This window comes from Papio anubis, chromosome 19 (assembly GCF_008728515.1).
Source record: "Papio anubis isolate 15944 chromosome 19, Panubis1.0, whole genome shotgun sequence".
Classification (NCBI taxonomy): domain Eukaryota; kingdom Metazoa; phylum Chordata; class Mammalia; order Primates; family Cercopithecidae; genus Papio; species Papio anubis.
In genome coordinates, this window is record NC_044994.1 from 15,978,958 (window position 1) to 15,998,381 (window position 19,424).

The following is a 19,424-nucleotide window of genomic DNA, read 5'->3' on the forward strand; positions in this document are numbered from 1 at the left end:
TATCACTATTAGATTAAGTAAATGGACATTTATAGTGATAGCTGTAGGTCATGAAAAAGAGTTAAATTATGTCTAATGTACCTGCTTCATTGGGAAGGAGAGTATAAAATACATTTGAGTAAGAGTACTAGATTAAATAGTTAAAATATTAATAGTTAAAATGAGTACTAGATGAAATAGTTAACTAATAGTTAATAGTCTGGTGATCAGAGAGTCAGTTATGACTTTTTACAGTTTCATGTGACAGAAAACTAGATCTAAACTGTTTAAGGCAAAAATAACTTCTTGGCAGTAATAGAAAAGTCCAGGCATATTTGGTTTCAGGAATAGCTTGATCTAGGGGCTTAAAAGATTGTTTTTCTTTATCTATACACTCTGCTATCTTGTATATTGGCTCATTGTTAGGCCTCAGATGATAGTAAAATGGCAGCCAGCAGCTCTTAGACACACATTATTATGGACTGAATTGTGTCCCTAAAAATTCGTATGTTGAAGCCCTAACCCCCAATGTGACTGTATTTGGAGTAAGAAAGTAATTAAGGTTTAATGAGGTCATAAGGGTGGAGCCCTGATCTGATAGGACTCATGTCTTTATAAGAAGAGACACAAGACAGCTCGTTTACTCTCTCTCCCTCTACCATGTGAAGACACAGTTACACAGTGAGAAGGTGGCCATCGACAAGCCAGAAAGCAGGCCCTCAGCAGAAACCGAACCAGCCAGCACCTTGATCTTGAACTTCCCAGCCTCCAGAATTGGAGAAATAAATTTCTATTGCTTAAGCCAGCCAGTCTATGATATTTTGTTATGGCAGCTCAAGGTGACTTAATACATATCCTTCTAGGTTCAAGACTAGGAAAAGAGTATACTTTCCTCTAGGACACATCTGGTTCTGATTGGACCACATGTCAGTTCTGGAATTAGTCCTGTGGCCGTGGAATTCAGTGCATTGATTGGCCAAGCCTGAGTCTTCCCCCATGTCCACAGAACTAGAAGTGGGGTCAACACCATCTGAACAGCATGAATAGAGCAAGGGAAGAGAGGTTCCCCCATGGTAAAATCAGGGTGCCATAGCCTAGACAGGGTGGCCAAGCCTTGTGTCAGTAAAATCCTCAGCTCTTTGATAAAACATAGTTCCCCAAAGTGACCAATCCTGAGAAAGATTGGGAAACCCTGTGAGGTTTAACTGTAGCATTCTTTTCCTTAAGAAACTGACATCTGACATCAAAAGCTCTTTAATCAGCTACCGTACATGAAGATAATGTCATATCTCTTATTTTAAATGGTTAGAGCCAGGACTCCTTTTTAAAAATAAGTGTTTATCTTCCTATTGATTTTTTTTTTAATTTAAAAAATTTTTAGATGGGATCTCACTACATTGCCCAGGCTGATCTTTAACTCCTGAGCTCAAGTGATCACCCCACCCCTGCTCCCAAAGTGCTGGGATTAAAGGCGTGAGCCACCACGCTTGGCCTCATTGATATTTTTGGTGGAGTTGATTTGGACCTCTGCTTCTAAAGGTCTACCAGACCCTTCTGACCTCACCGGAAGCATGAGAGGGAAAAGACTATCAAGCTCGCAGAGAGGGGCTGGAGGACATCAGCAGGCATGCTTCTGGCCCCGGCCGGCGAATGTCTGGGGTCAGCCTCTGCTGGATTCTCTGTGGTCTAAAGTCTTGGCTCAAGTGAAGGACTAATACGTACAGATCCAACCTCGGAGAAGCCTGCCCATGCTTAAGAGCTGTTTTCTGAGCTGTGCAAGAAATTTACTGCCTCGTGTGGTATTGAGATGTACCTTGCAGTTTGTTGTTTAGGGTTTGAACCATTCTGGTAAGAGTCTGGGAGGATGCAACATTTTGTCTGTGATGGCTTCCCTTGTCTTGTAACTACCTTTTTTTCTGATAGCTATTGTGATTTTTTTTTAGAGGGGATTAATTACTTGACCCACTGAATTTTACAACCAAATCAACATGGCTCACAATGGTGTATCAGCTGGCCCAGTGTATTCTAGCCAAAAAGTACTCTTACAGCTTTGCTCTTTCTTGCTTTAAAAATTTTCAAAATCTGGCCGGGCGTGGTGGCTTACGCCTGTGATCCCAGCACTTAGGGAGGCCAAGGTTGGCATACCACCTGGGTCAGGAGTTCTAGACCAGTCTGGCCAATGTGGGAAAACCTCGTCTCTATGAAAAAATACAAAAATTAGCTGGGCATAGTGGCACATGCCTGTAATCCCAGCTACTTGGGAGGCTGAGGCACAAAAATTGCTTGAACCTGGGAGGCAGAGGTTGCAGTGAGACAAGATTGCACCACTGCACTTCAGCCTGGGCAACAGAGCGAGACTCCATCTCAAAAAAAAAAAATTCAAAATTTTCTTTAAAGAGAATTTTAAAACCCTTCTAAGCTGCTTTTGCCAACTGCAGTCCTGGATTTATGTTTTGTATTAAATTAATTTACTCCAGACTTTTCTAAGTATAATGCAGTATTTTTTTCATTTTGACTTTGACTCACTGAAGTGCCCTATGGTTTTCTTTTTTGGGGAATTAATCAAATTAATATATATGAGAGACCATATTGGAGAATTGTCTGTATGTATATAAAATATATATTTATGTTCATGGGTTTTTTGACTCTGTCTTCAACCACAGAATACAACTGTTAATTTGGTTATTTAGGGGGTTTACTCTTCCCTCTTTCTCCTCCCCATCCCTCATTCCTGCCTTCCTCTCCTCCTTTTTTCCCCTACCCTTCTTCATTTTTTTCTTCCTCTTCCTCTTCCTCGTTTCCTCCTTCCTATTCCCCTTTCCCCTCCTTTTCTGGAGCAGCTTGCTAGGCAGCAGCTAGCTAGTACTCGGAACAGAGGGTAGGAAGGCAGCAATGTGGAAACGGGTGGTCCTTTCATGACATGAACTGAAGGTACCTGGAAGTGCAGCTTCCCCCAGCCCCACCCACATGACTTGACCCAGGGCCCAGAACCATCCCCATTAGAGTCTGATGTAGCCTTTGGGTTGTGGTTTCACGGCTTTCTTTAGAAAAGTCCTATAAATATGTTGCCAGTGAGAGATATAGTGTTGCTTCGCTCATGAGCTTCTTACTGCAGGTGAAGAGGAAGGCACTCTTCATGGCAATACCTGTCTGACAGCAATGTTGCAAGATACAGTGAGATAACACATATCAAGAATTATGCAGGGCTGGACCTGAAGAAGGATTTCAATAGTTTCTCATTCTCTCATGTAACAACCAGCTATTTGGCAGGTACTGTGGAACAGGACTACATTTAATCCTGGAAGACATTCAAGAGCATGACAGACAAGCCCCTGTCCTCTAGGACCTTTATGATCATTATTTTAAAGGCTTTTTTTGATGATCCTTATTTTATATTCTTCTTGAGAGTAAGTTTCTTAAAGCAGAAACAATGAGGAGTAGACAAGAAGAAGTAAAATACTCCAGAAAATCCAAAGGACCTGGAGCAAAACAAAGAGCAGAACTGAAATATTTTTAAAGCCTTATAGTATTTCCAAGAGTGAGAAAAGGGCTGCCAATGCTTGAGTTGGTGTTTGGGATTTGGCAGTTTTTACTAATAGTTGGATTAAAACGAGAAGTGTGTTGCCAGATTAATTCACAATTTTAAAACTCTGCAAATGCTTTTAAGATCAAGCCTTTGTTTTTACCTCCAAAGAGTAACTGGATCTTCTGGCTCCCCAGATAACCCCTGTGGTCCTAAGACCAGTGTCTGTGTCCCCCTCGTTATGTTGTGGAGTTGCCACCACTGCGCTCCGGGCAGCTACCCTAATGCCCGCATGAATGTTTTCCTCTCTGCATTCACTTTCCTTTAGGGCAGAAATAGCAGAACAAGCCTGTAGTAGCCAGGGTTCTCCAGAGAAACAGAACCAGTCGGAGGTGTGTGTGTACATATGGAGAAAGAGAGAGGGGGAGAGAGAGAAAGAAAGATATATATATATATATGTTTTAAGGAATTGGCTCATGAGATTGTGAGGGCTGACAGGTCTGAAATCTGTAGGTTGGACTGGCAGGCTGGAGGCCCAGAAAAGAGTTGATTCTGCAGCTCAAGTCCAAAGACAGTCTGGAGGCAGAATTCCTCCCTCTTCTTCAGGGGACATTAGTCTTTTTGTCTTAAGACTTTTAGCTGATTAGATGGGGCCCACCCACATGATGGAGAATGATCTGCTTTATTCAAAGTCTACTGATTTAAACGTCCATCTTGTCTAAAAAATACCTTCACAGTGACATTTAGGCTGGCATTTGACCAAACATCTGGGCATCTTAGCCTAGTCATGTTGACATATAAAATTACCCAACACTAGTTCTTGCCTCGCCAACTTGGCAGTCATATACATTTCTTGAAACCGTACTTAATCGTCAATAAAGAGTATAACAAGACACAGTTCTGACTGATGTGATACAACTATCCTGTATACAACTGAAAATGCACTAACCCTTTTCCCAGAAGAAGAAATAAAGTCCTTGGGTAATGTTCGAGCTTCCCCTTGATATCCTGTAACTTCAATATTGTGGTATTAAGTCAATATGTCTTAGGTTGAATGATAAGGATATGAGAGAGTGAAGAAAACAAAAGATGACTTTCCTTTTATTTTTAGTTGACAAATAATAATTGTACATATTTATGGGGTACAGAGTGATATTGCCATACGTAGATACAGTGTGTAATGATCAAGTCAGTAGTTAGCATATCTGTCACCTCGAAAATTCGTTTCTTTGTTTTGTGAACATTCAAAATCCTCTTCTAGTTTTTTGAAAATATGCACTAAATTATCGTTAACCACATTCACCCTACAGTGTTAGGGAACACTAGAATGTATTCTTACTTAGCTGTAGCTTCGTATCCATTAAGCGATCTCTCTCTATCCCCACTCCTACACTTCCGAGCCTCTATTAACCATTGTGCTGTTCTCTACTTCTATGAACTCAAATTTTTTAAGCTCCTATATATGAGTGAGAACATGCAGAATTTATCTTTCTGTTCCTGATGTATTTCATTTAACATAATGTCCTTCAGGCTCATCCATGTTGCCATAAGTAATAGGATTTCATTCACTTTTATGGTTGAATAGTATTCGCCTGTGTATATATACCTCGTTTTCTTTATCCATTCATCTGTTAATGGGCGTTTAGGTTGACTTCATATCTTGATTATTGTGAATAAAGCTGCAGTGAACATGGGTGTACAAGTCTATTCACAATAGCAAAGACATGGAATCAATCTAGATGCCCATCAACAGTGAACTGGATAAAGGAAATATAGTACTTATACATCATGGAATAGTATGCAGCCATAAAAAAGAATGAAATCATGTCCTTTGTGGTGACATGGATGCAGCTGAAGGCCATTATCCCAAGTAAATTAACACAGGAGTAAAAAAACCAAATACTGTATGTTCTCACTTATAAGTAGGAGCTTAACATTGAGTACACATGGACATAAAGATGAGAACAATAGACACTGGGCACTGGGAACTTCTAGAGGGAGGAGGATGAGAGGTGGGTGAAGGCTGAAAAACTACCTATCAGGTACTGTGCTCAGAACCTGGGTGATTTTTTGGTTTCATACACCAAACCTCAGCAACACGCAATTTACCCATACAACTAACAAACCTACACATGTACCCTCTGAACCTAAATTAAAAGTTGAAAAAAAAGTCGTCTGCATTTTAGAGCCTAAAAAACTCCATGGGGGCACGGGTATCCTTTTGATACACTGATTTCCTTTTCTTTGGATAGGTACTCAATAGTGAGATGGCTAGATTGTATGGTAGTTCTACTTTTAGTTTTGAAAGAAACCTCCATACTGTTTTCCATAATCACTGTACCAATTTACATTTACCAACAATGTATAACAGTTTCCTTTTCTTCACATCCTTTCCAGCGTTTGCTATTTTTGGTCTTTTTGATGATAGCCATTCTAACTGGAGATGATATCTCATTGTGGGTTTGATTTTCATTTCTCTGATGATTAGTGATGAAACATTTTTTCATATGCTCGTTGGCCTTTTGTATGTCTTCTTTTGAGAAATGTCTATTTATATCCTTTGCCCACTTTTAAATCACATTATTTGATTTTTTGCTGTTCAGTTGGAAAACAAAGATTTTTGTTTCGCATGCGTACAACATACACATATACAGAAAAAACATATTCATAGCAAAATAGGAAGAAATACTCACTACAATTACAAATACTAATTTCTGTAACAGGTCACATGGTCATAGCTGGTGTAAGTTGAGCATCCCAAATACAAAAATCCAAAATGCTCCCACATCCAAAACTTTTTGAGTGCTGACGTGATGCTCAAAACAAATACTCACTGGAAAATTTTGGATTTTGAATATTCAAATTTGAGATGCCCAATCAGGTATAATGCAAATATTCCAAAATCTGAAAAAATAAAAAATCTGAAACATGTTTGGTCCCAAGCATTTCAGATAAGGGATACTCAAACTGTATTTGTAACTATCTTCTTCTACCACCCATTCCATATTCCCTTTGCCCTCAGCAAGCACCTCATGGTTCTTTACCTGGGGAAGTGACAGAAATCTTCATTCCTGAAGGGTCTAGGACATCAGTAGTCTTGCCTGAATTGGGTTGTAGTTTTCTATTGACTTTAATCACAAGACACGGTAATACTAAGAAACACCTTAAGTCATCTCCTGTATTCTAGACATATTCTTCCTTACTTCCATTTTGGAAGAGCAGTTCATTTTCCCCTTGGTAATTAGTGGAACACAATTGCTTCTATCTTTGTTGATTCAGAGGAATGAGGAAACAGGGTAGCAGTCTTAACTTCCAGTTCAATAGAATGATCGTCATGTCTCCTGGTAGAAGCATTTCTTCCTCTGGAACTAAGACCTCTCGACCACTGGAGCAGAAGGCAGCTGGGACTGGAAGCTAGTGGATCACTAGAGTTTATAGTGAGTGATGCCACTCCCATTTCTACCTCTTGATTCCTGAACTCGTGAATCTTGGCTATCAGAGAAACCAGATGTGATTCAATGATTCAGAACAGATATTGCCTTCTGGAGAACCTTGCCTCAGCCCTGCAAGGTACTGCCACCTAGCTGGCACTGCAACGGGGTATTCAAAAGGCCATTCTACTGTTGTATTCAGCCACCTGTTCAGGATGGTGGGGAAAGTGGTAAGATTAAGGAATTCCATGACCATGGGCTCACTGCTGCATTCCATTTGTTGTGAAGCAAGTTCCTTGATCAGAAGTTATGCTATGTGGATACTACGACAGTAAATAAAACATTCTGCAAGTCTACAAATGTAGTTTTGACAGAAGCATTGCATGCAGAGAAGGAATTTCTGTATCCAAGTAAGTGTCCATTTCAGTAAGAACAAAACCCTTCCCCTTCCATGATAGAAGCAGTCCAAAGTAATCAACCTGCCACTGGGTAGCCAGCTGATTACCCTGGATAATGGTGCCGCATTGAGGACTTGGTGTTGGTCTCTGCTGCTTGCAGACCGGGGACTCAGCTGTGGTGAGTAGAAGTCCATTTTGCTGAGCCCAGGGATAACCTCCATCCCTGCCCCCATGGCTACTTTGTTGTGAGCCCACTGGATAACGATAGAAGTGGATGGGACAGAGGCTGCCTGGTATCCACAGAACAGATCCTCCTGTCTACTTGGGAAGCATTCACATATGACATGTTTCTTAGCCATTTAGAGAGGTTTTTCACTGAGACCGTTCCCCAGATCTCCCTGTCACCAATTTTCCAATCATGTTCCTTCAAAGTCCCTGGCCATCCAGTCAAAGAATTGGCCACGGCCCATGAATCAATGTGTAATTTCACATTTGGCCATTTCTCCTTCCAAGCAAAGTGAACAACCAGCACACTGCTCAAAGTTCTCTCCACCGGGAGGATTTCCCTTCACCACTGTCCTTCAGGATGTCCCAGGAAGGTGCAAAAGTGCTGCAGCTGTCCACTTTTGGGTGATGCCTGCATATCATGCAGTACCTGGTCTAAACCAGGCCTAAGTGTTTTCTTTCTTTGTCGACTGATCACAAGGAACTCCCCATAATGCTGGAGATGTGGAATGTAGCAGGAGTGTGGAGCATGGCGTTCTTTGCATAGCCTACTTGTGCAGAGGCTGCTTGGGTCCAGTTTTACATATACCACTTCCACTTAATGACGGAATGCTGCTGTGCTTGCCCGACTTATGGCTTTGTGGGTCAGATAACACCCAGTTCATAATGGTCAGCTCACATCACATAGTGACTTCATGGCCCATGGTTAAGCCTTCTGTCTCTACTAAGACCCAGTAGAAAGTGAAAAGCTCTTTCTCAAAAAAAAGGTTTTCTGCAGAGGATGGCTTATATGCAGAGGGTGGCAGGGTTTTGCTCCAAAATCCTAAGGGTTTTTACTGTGATTCACTTATGTGGGCCTGCTGAAGGCTCCAAAAAGCATCCCTATCTGCCACTGACACTTACAAGCACCATTAGATCTGCTCAGTCCTATGCTTTAAGTGGCAGAGCAGCCTGCACAGCAGCCTGGACCTGCTGCAGAACCTTCCGTTGTTCTGGGACTCACACTACTGGACCCTTAGAAATTTAACTGAGGTAGAAGACTCTGGATTTTTTATTGGATTTAATTTTTACCTTCTGACACCCAAATGTCTTACCAGTAAGTCTAGAGTAGTTTCTACTTCTTGCTCACTAGCTCCAATTAGCATAATATCATCAATGTAATAGACCAATGTGATGCCTTATGGGAGTGACAGGTGATCAAGATCCCTGCGACCTAAATTATGACACAGGACCAGAGTTGATAGATCCCTGATGTAGGACAGTGGTATAGTTTGGATGTTTGCCCCCTCCAAACCTCATGCTGAAATCTGATCCCCAATGTTGTAGGTGGGGCCTGGTGGGAGGTGTTTGGGTCACAGAGATGGATCCTTCATGAATGGCTTAGTATTGTCCTCCTGATAGTGAGTGAGATCGCTCTCTGAGTTCACCTGTGATCTGGTTGTTTAAAAGTGTGTGATACCTCCCCCTAGCTTGCTTCTGTTCTTGCTATGTGATGTACTGGCTCCCCTTTACCTTCTGCCATGGGTTGTAAGTTCCTTGAGACCCTCACTAGAAGCAGATGCTGGCACCATGCTTCCTGTACAGCTTGCAAAACTATGCCAATTAAATTTCTTTTCTTCATAAATTACCCAACCCCAGGTATTTCTTTATAGCAACACAAGAATAGCCTAATACAGACAGTGAAAGTATATTGCTGGCCTAGCCAGTTGAAAGCAAACTGCTTGTTGGTTTTTACTACAAGATGTGAAGGAAAAAAGCATTTGCCAGACTAACAGCTGCATTCCAGGTGTCAGGTGATTTGTTATTTTGCTCAAGCAATGAAGCCACATCTAGTATAGCAACTGCAATTGGAGTTATACCTGGTTAAGTTTATAATAATCTACTGTCATTCTCCAAGATCCATCTATTTTCTGTACAGGCCAAATAGATGGATTGAATGGGCAAGCAGTAGGAATCACCACCCCTGCATCTTTCAAGTCTTTGATGGTAGTACTAATCTCTGCAATTCCTGCAGGAATGATGTATTGCCTTTGGCTGTACTATTTTCCTAGGTAGAGGCAGTTCTAACGGCTTCCACTTGGCCTTTTCCATCGTAAGAACTCTCACTCCATAGGTCAGGGAACCAATGTGAAGATTTTGCCAGTTGCTGAGGATGTATATTCCAGTTATGAATTCCAGAACTGGGGAAATAACTACAGGATGAGTTCAGGAACCCACTGCACTCATGATAAGATGGACCTGAGTTAAAGCATCATTGATCACCTGACCCCCATAAAACCATACTCTGACCAGAGGGCCACAGTAATATTTTGGGTCTCCTAGAATTAGTGTCAATTTAGAGCTGATGTCCAATAATAGAAAGAATAGAAAGATCTGATTATTTCCTTTTTGCCAGCTTACAGTCACTTTGGTAGAAGGCCATAGGTCTCTTTGGAAAAGGCTAGGAGAAAGATTTACCTCATAAATGTTTGGTGGTGGAGTGGAGTTCTTCCACGTAGTATCTACTCCCCTCTTTGTTCAAAGAGTTCTGAGTCTGTAAACCAGCTCAGGTCTGGGAATTGACTGAGGGGACATGACTCTATTTTTGTGTTTCAAGTTAGACTTGTTCATTTGACCTAGAACTCTTCCACTTCTACAAAGCAAGTCAGAATTTGCTAGACTTCCCATCTATTTCACTCCCAGGAGCACCATGATCAACTAGTCAGCACAGGTCTCTGAGTCAGACTATTCTGACTGCTATTTCAACTCTGCTGTTCATTATGGTAACCACACCCACCTTGCTTTTGGTGATTTATTGCCAACACTTGGCTGCCACCAACCTGGGTCCAGTTACCCCCATTGTACTTAGGTTTTCCAATTCGATGGCAGCAGTTTCCACACCCTTAACATCGATTCTTACAGATATTCCTCAAATAGCTGCCTGTCTGTTTCAATTGGAAAAATCATTTAGTTCTTTTGGAGTGTAGTCTACCTTCTCATGGGTCATACTTGGTACTTCACCTTTCAGGGCTTGTTGGGATTTGAGTCCAGTTATCAGTTGATAAGGAAAGTCAGATGGGGGTGGGTCCTGAAGAGAACCAGTAGGGTCTTCCATGACGGCTCCCTCAGGGAAGGTCATTACAGCTTTCTCAGGCAAAGCAGGGCTAACCTGCTCAAACATGGTGGGGTACAGTTGCTTCTTCTGACAAAGAAGACTCATTGGAATTTAGGGGTTCAGTGTACCCATCTTCATCATGATCTTCCCATATGTCCCCAAACCAATTTTCAAAGTCCTATTCCTTACCAATCTATGCCCCCACTTTAACAGCAGATCCTCTGCAAGGTTCGGAATTTAACTTGCATTGCAATTCAGACACTCGCAGGATGAAGATTCTTGATTTGGTTTCCTGCAGTCTCAGCTCTGAGGCTGTAGGAGATAAGGATTTCTTTCTGGGAAGACACAGAAACTTTCAGGTCATTTATGCTGCATTTGAGTGGGAATTCAAATCCCTCAACTCCTTTTCTTTCCCTGGTTTGTCCAGCCCAATTAGGAGCAACCAACCAAGCTCATTATGCCCATTAGTTTGACAGAAATGTTCTATGTTATCAAATATGTGGTCACCCAGAACACTGTCTATCATAATGATTTGATTAGGAGTATCTAATAGTGATATTTTTGTGTATCTCTATTACCACATCACACGAATGACTATCAGTGCTTTCTTCACTATTGGAAATAGAATCATTAGTGCTTCTAAATCTAGTCATTTAGAGAACCAATTCCAGAAACCCCCAAACCAATTCAGAGAATTTATTCTTAAAATTCTGTTCCTGGCTGGGCATGGTGGCCTATGCCTATAATGTCAGCACTTTGGGAGGCTAATGTGGGAGAATCACTTGAGGCCAGGAGTTTGAGACCAGCCTGGACAACATAGTGAGACCCTACCTGTATTTATGAATTTAAAAAAAAATTCTGGTCCTCTAAGAATACTTCTCTTGGTGCCAAAATCTGTATTAGTCAGGGTTCTCTAGATAGATAGATAGGCACATAGCTAAATATAGATACAGCGATACATCTTATCTACTTATCTACGTACATATAATATATATTGTGTGCATGTGTGTGTGTGTGTGTGTGTGTGTGTGGATGGGGAGAGGTTTATTTTAAGGAATTGATTCACACAGTTGTAGGGGCTGGCAAGTCCAAAATCTGCAAGGTAGGCTAACAGGTTGGAGATGCAGTCAAGAGGTGGTTTTGCAGCTTGAGTCCAAAGAAAATCTGTAGGCAGAATTCCTTCTTCCTTGGTGGACATCTGTCTTTTTCTCTTAAGGCCTTCACCTGATTGGATGAGGCCCACTCACATGATGGAAGATAATCTGCTTTACTCAAAGTCTACTGATTTAAATGTTAATCTCATCTAAAAAAATACCTTCACAGCACCATCTAGACTAGTGTTTGACCATTTGGCAACATAGTTAGCCAAGTTGACACAAAATTAACCACTGTAGAACCCAAGAACATTTCCTCAGAATTCTACCAGTAGGTAGAGACTTAACCTCTGCAGACAGGCCAGCTGGGACCATGGGCCATGAGAGAAGACAGGTGGAAATGGCAATAGGAGATCTGAGTGTTTGTCCTTCTGTCTGCCAATAGCTAGGGGAGCATTAGGCATGCTTTGTATGGAGTGGGTAGTGTCTTGTGGGAGAGCTTTGTGCTATGTCAGTCATTCTCTAGTCCTTCTTCTGGATTTTTAGCTCTTTGAGATTAGGGAATACAGTCAACTCCCAGTATCCATGGGGGATTTGTTCCAGGACCATCCATTGACACCAAAAACCAAGGATACTCAAGTCCCTGATATAAAATGGCACAGTATGGCCAGGCCTGGTGGCTCATGGCTATAATCCCAGCACTTTGGGAAGCCAAGGCGGGGAGATCACAAGATCAGGAGATCGAGACCATCCTGGCTAACGTGGTGAAACCCCGTCTCTACTAAAAAAATACAAAAAAATTAGCTGGGCGTGGCGGTGGGTGCCTGTAGTCCCAGCTACTCGGGAGGCTGAGGCAGGGAATGGCGTGAACCCGGGAGGCGGAGCTTGCAGTGAGCCGAGATCGCACCACTGCACTCCAGCCTGAGTGACAGAGCGAAACTCTGTCTCAAAATACATAAGTAAATAAATAATAAAATAAAATGGCACAGTATTTGCAAATAAACCGCACACATCCTCCTCTATACATTAAACTTCTAGATTACTCATAATGCATAATGTAATGTAAATGCTACATAAATAGTTATATTGCATTATTATTTTATTTGTATTATATTTGTTATTTTTCAGTTATGTTTTTTTCTGAATATTTTTGATCTGTGTTTAGTTGAATGCACAGATCCGGAACCACAGATATGGAAGGCTAACTATACGTGTTTTTACATTTACCTCCAACATAACACCTAGCAAGGGTGCTGCTTGAACACAGTAGGCCTTCAATCAACGTCTGCTGGATGGATGACTGTAAAATAGGAAAGTGAAATGGTAGTAAATTCTGTGGGTCTGCAACTACTTGTGTCTCTCTGAACAAGTCACATAGCCTGTTGAAACTCCTAGGTAATTTGTAAGTGAGTAAACTAGCCAAGTTCCCCTCCATCAGTGAGAATGTCTTTTATGTTTCCGATGACGACTCAGGTAAATTCTGTCATTCACCATCATTTACTAAAAATCTGTTTCAGAGAAATTCACCGTACATGGGTTGGGCCGTCACAGAGAATGAAAATAACATGGTCTCGTCCCTGTGGGGGCCCCATGGGCCAAGGCTCAGATTCCAAGTCTACCTGTAAATAAATCACCAGAATTGGGGCTTTACCTTATGAATCTTTTCTTTCCCAAGGCTCCAACTAGCATGGAATTTTTGAATAGTTGCAAACAGGTTGTATCTTTTACTGTGTGCACTACACTGGATATAAATTTGGAAGTCAGATGTACTAATTCATTGATTTTCATTAATTCAGTATGGGAAAGTGTAAAGAGCACCTCCCCACGCACTGGGGGACTTGGGTAATTAGAATAATGTTAATAAGCGTGAACACTTCCTGAGCGTTTTGGCTGTGCGAAGCATCATGCTCAGTGCCTTATTGCTGATGATTCTCTGATGACTTCATAAAGTAGGTGCTATTATCAGCTCGTTTACAGAAGAGGAAACTGAGGCTTAAAGAAGCTAAGCAACTAGCCATAACTGCAGGGCTGTTAAGTGGCACAGCTGGTACTGGAATCCAGATGTGTCTGACTCCAAAGACTAAAGCCCTTTGTTAGAGACTAATCCATTGACTTTAGAAATGCCCTTTAACTTCTGAACTTCACCATGTAATAATGGGATTCAATAAGATGCTCTCTCTAGTTTCTTTCAGTTCTTAAGATGTAGAACTCTTCAGCTGGAGAAGTCAGTCAGGTCATTTCCACTGCTCATCCCTCTCCAGAAGAAGGGTTTTTGCAATGCAAATGGGGATGACCTTGTACAACTCCAGCCCATAGAAGTCTGGTCTCATAGAGGCTAGCAGGGACCTGACCCAGTGGGAAGGGGATCAAGAGGAGAATGAATGGCCAGCATCTGTTCTCTCCATCCACACATGTTTATTAATCACTTAGCCAAAGATCATGGTAACAGTTTGGGGGAGGGAGGAAACTAGGATGCCTTTCCCATCCATTTCAATGTTGTCTGCACCATTTTTTCCATGACTATATAACTACACTAGACATTGAGAAAATAGGTATAAAGAGAGGAGGACAGAGAAGAACAGGGACAGTTGTAGGCTGATCTGGCCTGGAATGGCTTGCACTTGATATGGAATATTCAGTGGGATATGGAATTAAAGTGGCCCTCCAGTGAGTCACATCCCCCATCATTTGTTCCCTGCATCCTCCTCCTACGAATACCAGCTTCTGTAGGTGAGCAGAATCCCCAAAACCATCACCCAGCACCTGCAAATCTTGCTGAATATGAAATTCATGACAGCAATAAAAACTAGCAGTTATTGAGTGCTCGCTATGATAGGCATTGTCCCCAGCTCTTTTACGTATTATCTTATGCAACCCTCACAAGTTATCAAATAAAAGTTAGCATCACTCCCATTTAAGGAAGGAGAAACTGAGGCTTAGAGCAGTTGAGTGGCTTGTTTCAGGTTCCCGATCTCATGAGATGGATCTGGAACTTGCGTTTGGGTCTTTCTGGCTCCACCCTCATGCTCTGCTCCGGGACGTGGTTATTCCCCCTCCTATACCTGCAACCCCTGCCTGAGTCTGATTGAATTCTTTCATCCAGCCTGCTGGTGTTCAGCCCTTGGATCCTACCAGATGCCCTGCAGCTCAGTGACTGGACAGTGTGAATGTCGGCCAGGAGTTACAGGACAGCGGTGTGACAGGTGTCTCTCAGGAGCCTATGATTTCCCCCACTGCCAAGGTAAGGAAGCCAGCAGATAGCTGGAGGTCTGGTTCCTCTCTGAAGTATGTACAGCCAGCCTCCCAGAGAAGCCTGCAAATCCCCCACAGACCCACCACTGGCCACCCCTACATCCTGCTTTCACAGATCTAGTCTGCCTGGTTCCTCCCCTGTTCAAGTCTGGTTTGAAAACACGTATATCATATATGTACCCTCAAAAGAATCCAGAAATGATTTTTTTTAACTAAATGTAAATTTCCATGTGCTAAACATGTGGGTTTCTTGGTTCACATGTCAGTTTTCTGTGGATAGCATTGTGGCATAGGTGACTCCTTTGAGCTAAAGAGGCCATTTGTTGTCTTCTGTCCCGTGGCACCTTGCCTTCTCTCGCTCCCAGCTTCTGGTGCTAATGCTGACAGCACTGTAATGTTTCTAACAGATCCCCTTGCCAGCAGGCTTAGCAGGACCTTTGCTGTGTTTCAGGCCTCTCTCCTTGCCCTCCTCTGTCCTTCTGGGGGACCGTGTCATCACACTTCAGCCCAGTGTTGGGGAAGGCCGGTGGGATGCACTGGAGTCTATGCAGTTTGGAGAGAGTGCACTGAGTGGGAGATGAAAACCAAGCCTACAGCTATGGGATGTGGTTGGTATTCATCCCTCCATTAATATGAGAGATTAAGGGTTGCACATGTAGAGCGGACAGAAATGAGATGTCCACAAGTTTCCCTGAGCTCCCTGGTGTGTGCAGCCGGAGAACAGACCAATAGCTCCTGTCAATTTCAGAGGACTCTTGCTACTATGAAGAGGTGTTTGTGGAAGGCTGACCCAGACTATCCGTCAGGAGAATGTGGTTTCTCAGACCCCTTCCTGCCCTTTGAAAACAAGACTGACTTCATTTCCCAGAATCTTCCTAACCAGAATCCTCTGGAGACCAGGTTTCCTTGAGGGTGGAAGTTGCAGCAGGCAGTCAGAGGGGGGGCTTGCCTTTCAAAAGGCCTGAAGGTCCCTAGGATGTGACGGCATCCTGCATGGGTCTGCTCACCTCCATGGTCCTCAGGAGCAGAAAGAAGTGCTGTGGCTGCCTGGCAGAGAAGCTGAGCAGCCACCATCATCCCAGGGCTGGATGGCAACGTTTGCATCCTGGAGAGGAACCCGAGGCTGGGCATGGAAAACAAACAGCTGGAAGTTTGTGTTGAGTATTACGGAAAAATGCAGAGAACAGGAGAACATCAGAAAAGAAAGAGAGGACAGGGCAGGGCGACTCATGCCTGTAATCCCAGCACTTTGGGAGGCCTAGGCGGGAGGATTGCTTGAGGCCAGGAGTTGGAAACCAGCCTGGGCAACATAATGAGATCCTGTCTCTAGAATTTTTATTTATTTTTTATTTTTTTGAGACAGAGTCTTGCTCTGTCCCCCAGGCTGGAGTGCAGTGGCACGATCCCAGCTCACTGCAAGCTCTGCCTCATGGGTTCAAGCGATTCTCCTGCCTCAGCCTCCCGAGTAGCTGGGATTACAGGCGCACGCCACCATGCCCAGCTAACTTTTTGTATTTTTAGTAGAGATGGGATTTCACTATGTTAGCCAGGATGATCTTGATCTCCTGACCTCGTGATTTGCCCACGTTGGCCTCCCAAAGTGCTGGGATTACAGGTGTAAGCCACCACTCCCAGCCTCTAGAAAATATTTTTAAAAATAATCAGGCATGGTGGTGCATGCCTGTCGTTCCAGCTCCTCCGGAGGATGAGGTGAGCGGATCACTCGAGCCCAGGCATTGGAGGCTGCAGTGAGCTATGATCGTGCCACTGCACTCCAACCTGGGAGACTGAGCAAGACCCTGTCTCAAGAAAGAGTGAGAGAGAGAATTAGAATCATCAAGGGGAAGCTGAGGCAGACAGAAACAAACAAAACCAATAGGGTTAAGGAACAATTTGCAAGGAAACAAGATGCTATTATGGATTTATTTAAATGATTTGAAAAACCAGAGTCAGAACAGACTTACCCAGTTCAAACACTGTGTAATTGTAATACTGAAACATTGCAAGATCCCAATGTATTGAAGAGAGATTATATTTGGTTTGTAGTGTTATACTAAGTCAGGAAAACAAACCAATTGATTTTATAAATAACTTTAGTACAGGTGGGAACAAGGAGGTGTGATAATTAAAGATGTACTTAGAAATTCTTGAACTTCTTTTAAATGGGCAATTAAAAATCTCTTGGTACAATATTGCCCTCTTCTGGACGATACTAATGATGCTCAAAATTTTAGAATCTTTCCCTAATCTCTTTCTTCATGAGCAATTAGAAGTGAACTGTCATGAGTATACAGGATAGAGATTTGTTCAGTGGCCAAAGAGGTCATTTGGGAATTAAGGACCATAAATGTCATTCAAGATGCCTGACTATGAATTGCATGCAGACTTTGCCACACATCTATTGAAAATATAAATGTAGATACACTATTTTTGAAAACAAAACTTTTTAAGACTTGAAACATCAAAACAAAGAGAAAAACAAACTACCAGATAATTTAAAAATTTCTGAATCATATTCAGGTTCCAGCAGTGCTTGTGACCCAGCTGGTACCATCGACTCCAATTTGGTAAGTAGACTATAAAAGGGTTGCAATTCTAACTATCTCCATTATTCTGATACATATTAAGGACTAACAGTGTGGGCACTTCCAGAAATTAAAATAAGACCCAAGGCTAAATTGCTTAAAGAGGTCATTGTTGTTTTTTCAAACAGCATATGTGATTTTGTGATTTTTTTTTTCAAAAACTAAAGAATAAGATTTAAACTTGTTACTCTGGAGTCCTAGAGTTTAACTCTTACTGCAGGTTTGTAGTTTACTCAGAGGGTGTTGCCTCTGTGGAGCCCTGCACGTAAGTCTGACAAGCATAATTAATAACATTGAGAAAATCAATGGCCAAGGGCACATTAAATAAAGTTGGGTGTGTACAAAATAATTACAATTTATTTTATATTATTCCAAGCACAATACCATGGTATTCTGAACAATTTTTTTTCTTTTTCTTTTTTTTCTTTTTTTTCTTTTTTGCTCTTGTCGCCCAGGCTGGAGTGCAGTGCCGCTATCTCAGCTCATTGCAACCTCCGCCTTCTGGGTTCACGCGATTCTTGTGCGTCAGCCTCCTGAGTAGCTGGGATTACAGGCACGCCCCACCACACCCAGATAATTTTTGCATTTTTAGTGGAGATAGGGTTTCACCATGTTGGCCAGGCTGGTCTCGAACTCCTGACCTCAGGTGATCCACCTGCCTCGGCTTCCCAAAGTGCTGGGATTACAGACGTGAGCTACCGTGCCTGGCCTATTCTGAGCAATTTTCTAAGATAATTTAGAAATTGTCTGTCTTCTTGGCCTCAGAGCCTAGAGATGCCAACTTCCAGGCACAGAATGGATGGAGTGAATGAGGTTCTGCCATCCTTCCTGTAAGCCTTGATGACATTGATGCAAGGCCGTGAATCTTGCGTATTACCAAAGCACTCTCAGATAAACAATTCTGTACTGATTTTCAACATGTTAAATATTCAGACATTTTTTCTATTTAAATTGATAGTCTCTGCTGTAACAGTATCAACAGACACTGACAATGCTATAAATAAGAGTGATTTTGAAATTTTCTTTCTCCGTATTTTCCAATTTCTTTTTAACCACAAATGCAGATTACATGTATAACAAATAAATGAATAAAAATAAACAAAAGCAATTCACAGACTGTTGAAATCAACCCAGTATTTTTTCCCCCGGAGACACTTAATTACTTTTTGTGACCAAAATATATTTCTGTGACAAGTCTTTGCTCACACACATGTTTGAAAACATGTCTTAATTCCAAGATGTCAAATGCTTGTTCGATTTTCATTGAAAGGGGTCTTGCCCATGCAAGCTTCACGTTGAAGGCCCTACTTGCAGCATCTGCAAACCGTTGTATTGGAATCTGGACAAAGAAAACCCCAATGGATGTTCAGGTAGGTTTCTTATATATCATAATTTACTATATTGTAATGTTCTCTTAATTTTCTCTGCCCCAGTGACTAAACCCACCCACAAGAGCTATTTGTTGAATCATTTCAATGTGACAAGATTCTATCTAATGTTCTGATGTTCTCCCCCCACTTTTGGCAGAATGTCTGTGATTTTCAAAATCTCAGCAAGGGATTTCTAGCCTGTTTCTGTATGTATTTTGTTGTTTGAGAAGGCAGCTACTTGATATATGGTTTTTATGTCCTTGTTTTTATAATCTACTTTTTCTGGTTTAACTTTAATTTTATGCTTATATCGAAGCCAGTATAAGGACTTAAAAACACCGAGTTAAGGATACTGAATAACCTTGAATAGAGTGTATTTCCATGCATGCATATCAGTAATGACCTTGGCATTGGAATCATTCAAAAATCCCATGATGTTGCAACTTTTGTCATGGAGTAGCCATAAACTAGCC

The 19,424-nt window shown here is 42.0% G+C and overlaps 1 protein-coding gene across 4 annotated transcripts in view; it reads left to right on the plus strand.

Moving 5' to 3' along the window:
- The window catches only part of LAMA3 (laminin subunit alpha 3), a 272,673-nt gene that overhangs the window by 111,381 nt on the left and 141,868 nt on the right, over window positions 1-19,424 (plus strand). For 3 of the 4 annotated variants that reach the window (XM_021929998.2, XM_021930000.2, XM_021929999.2), the window contains exons 13-15: window positions 14,848-14,985; window positions 17,517-17,563; window positions 18,852-18,951. In XM_021929998.2, the coding sequence (XP_021785690.2) occupies window positions 14,848-14,985; window positions 17,517-17,563; window positions 18,852-18,951 (285 nt within the window). Of the gene's footprint in view, window positions 1-14,847; window positions 14,986-15,447; window positions 15,605-17,516; window positions 17,564-18,851; window positions 18,952-19,424 lie in introns of those variants that run through there. The other variant, XM_021930001.2, reaches the window with a different exon arrangement.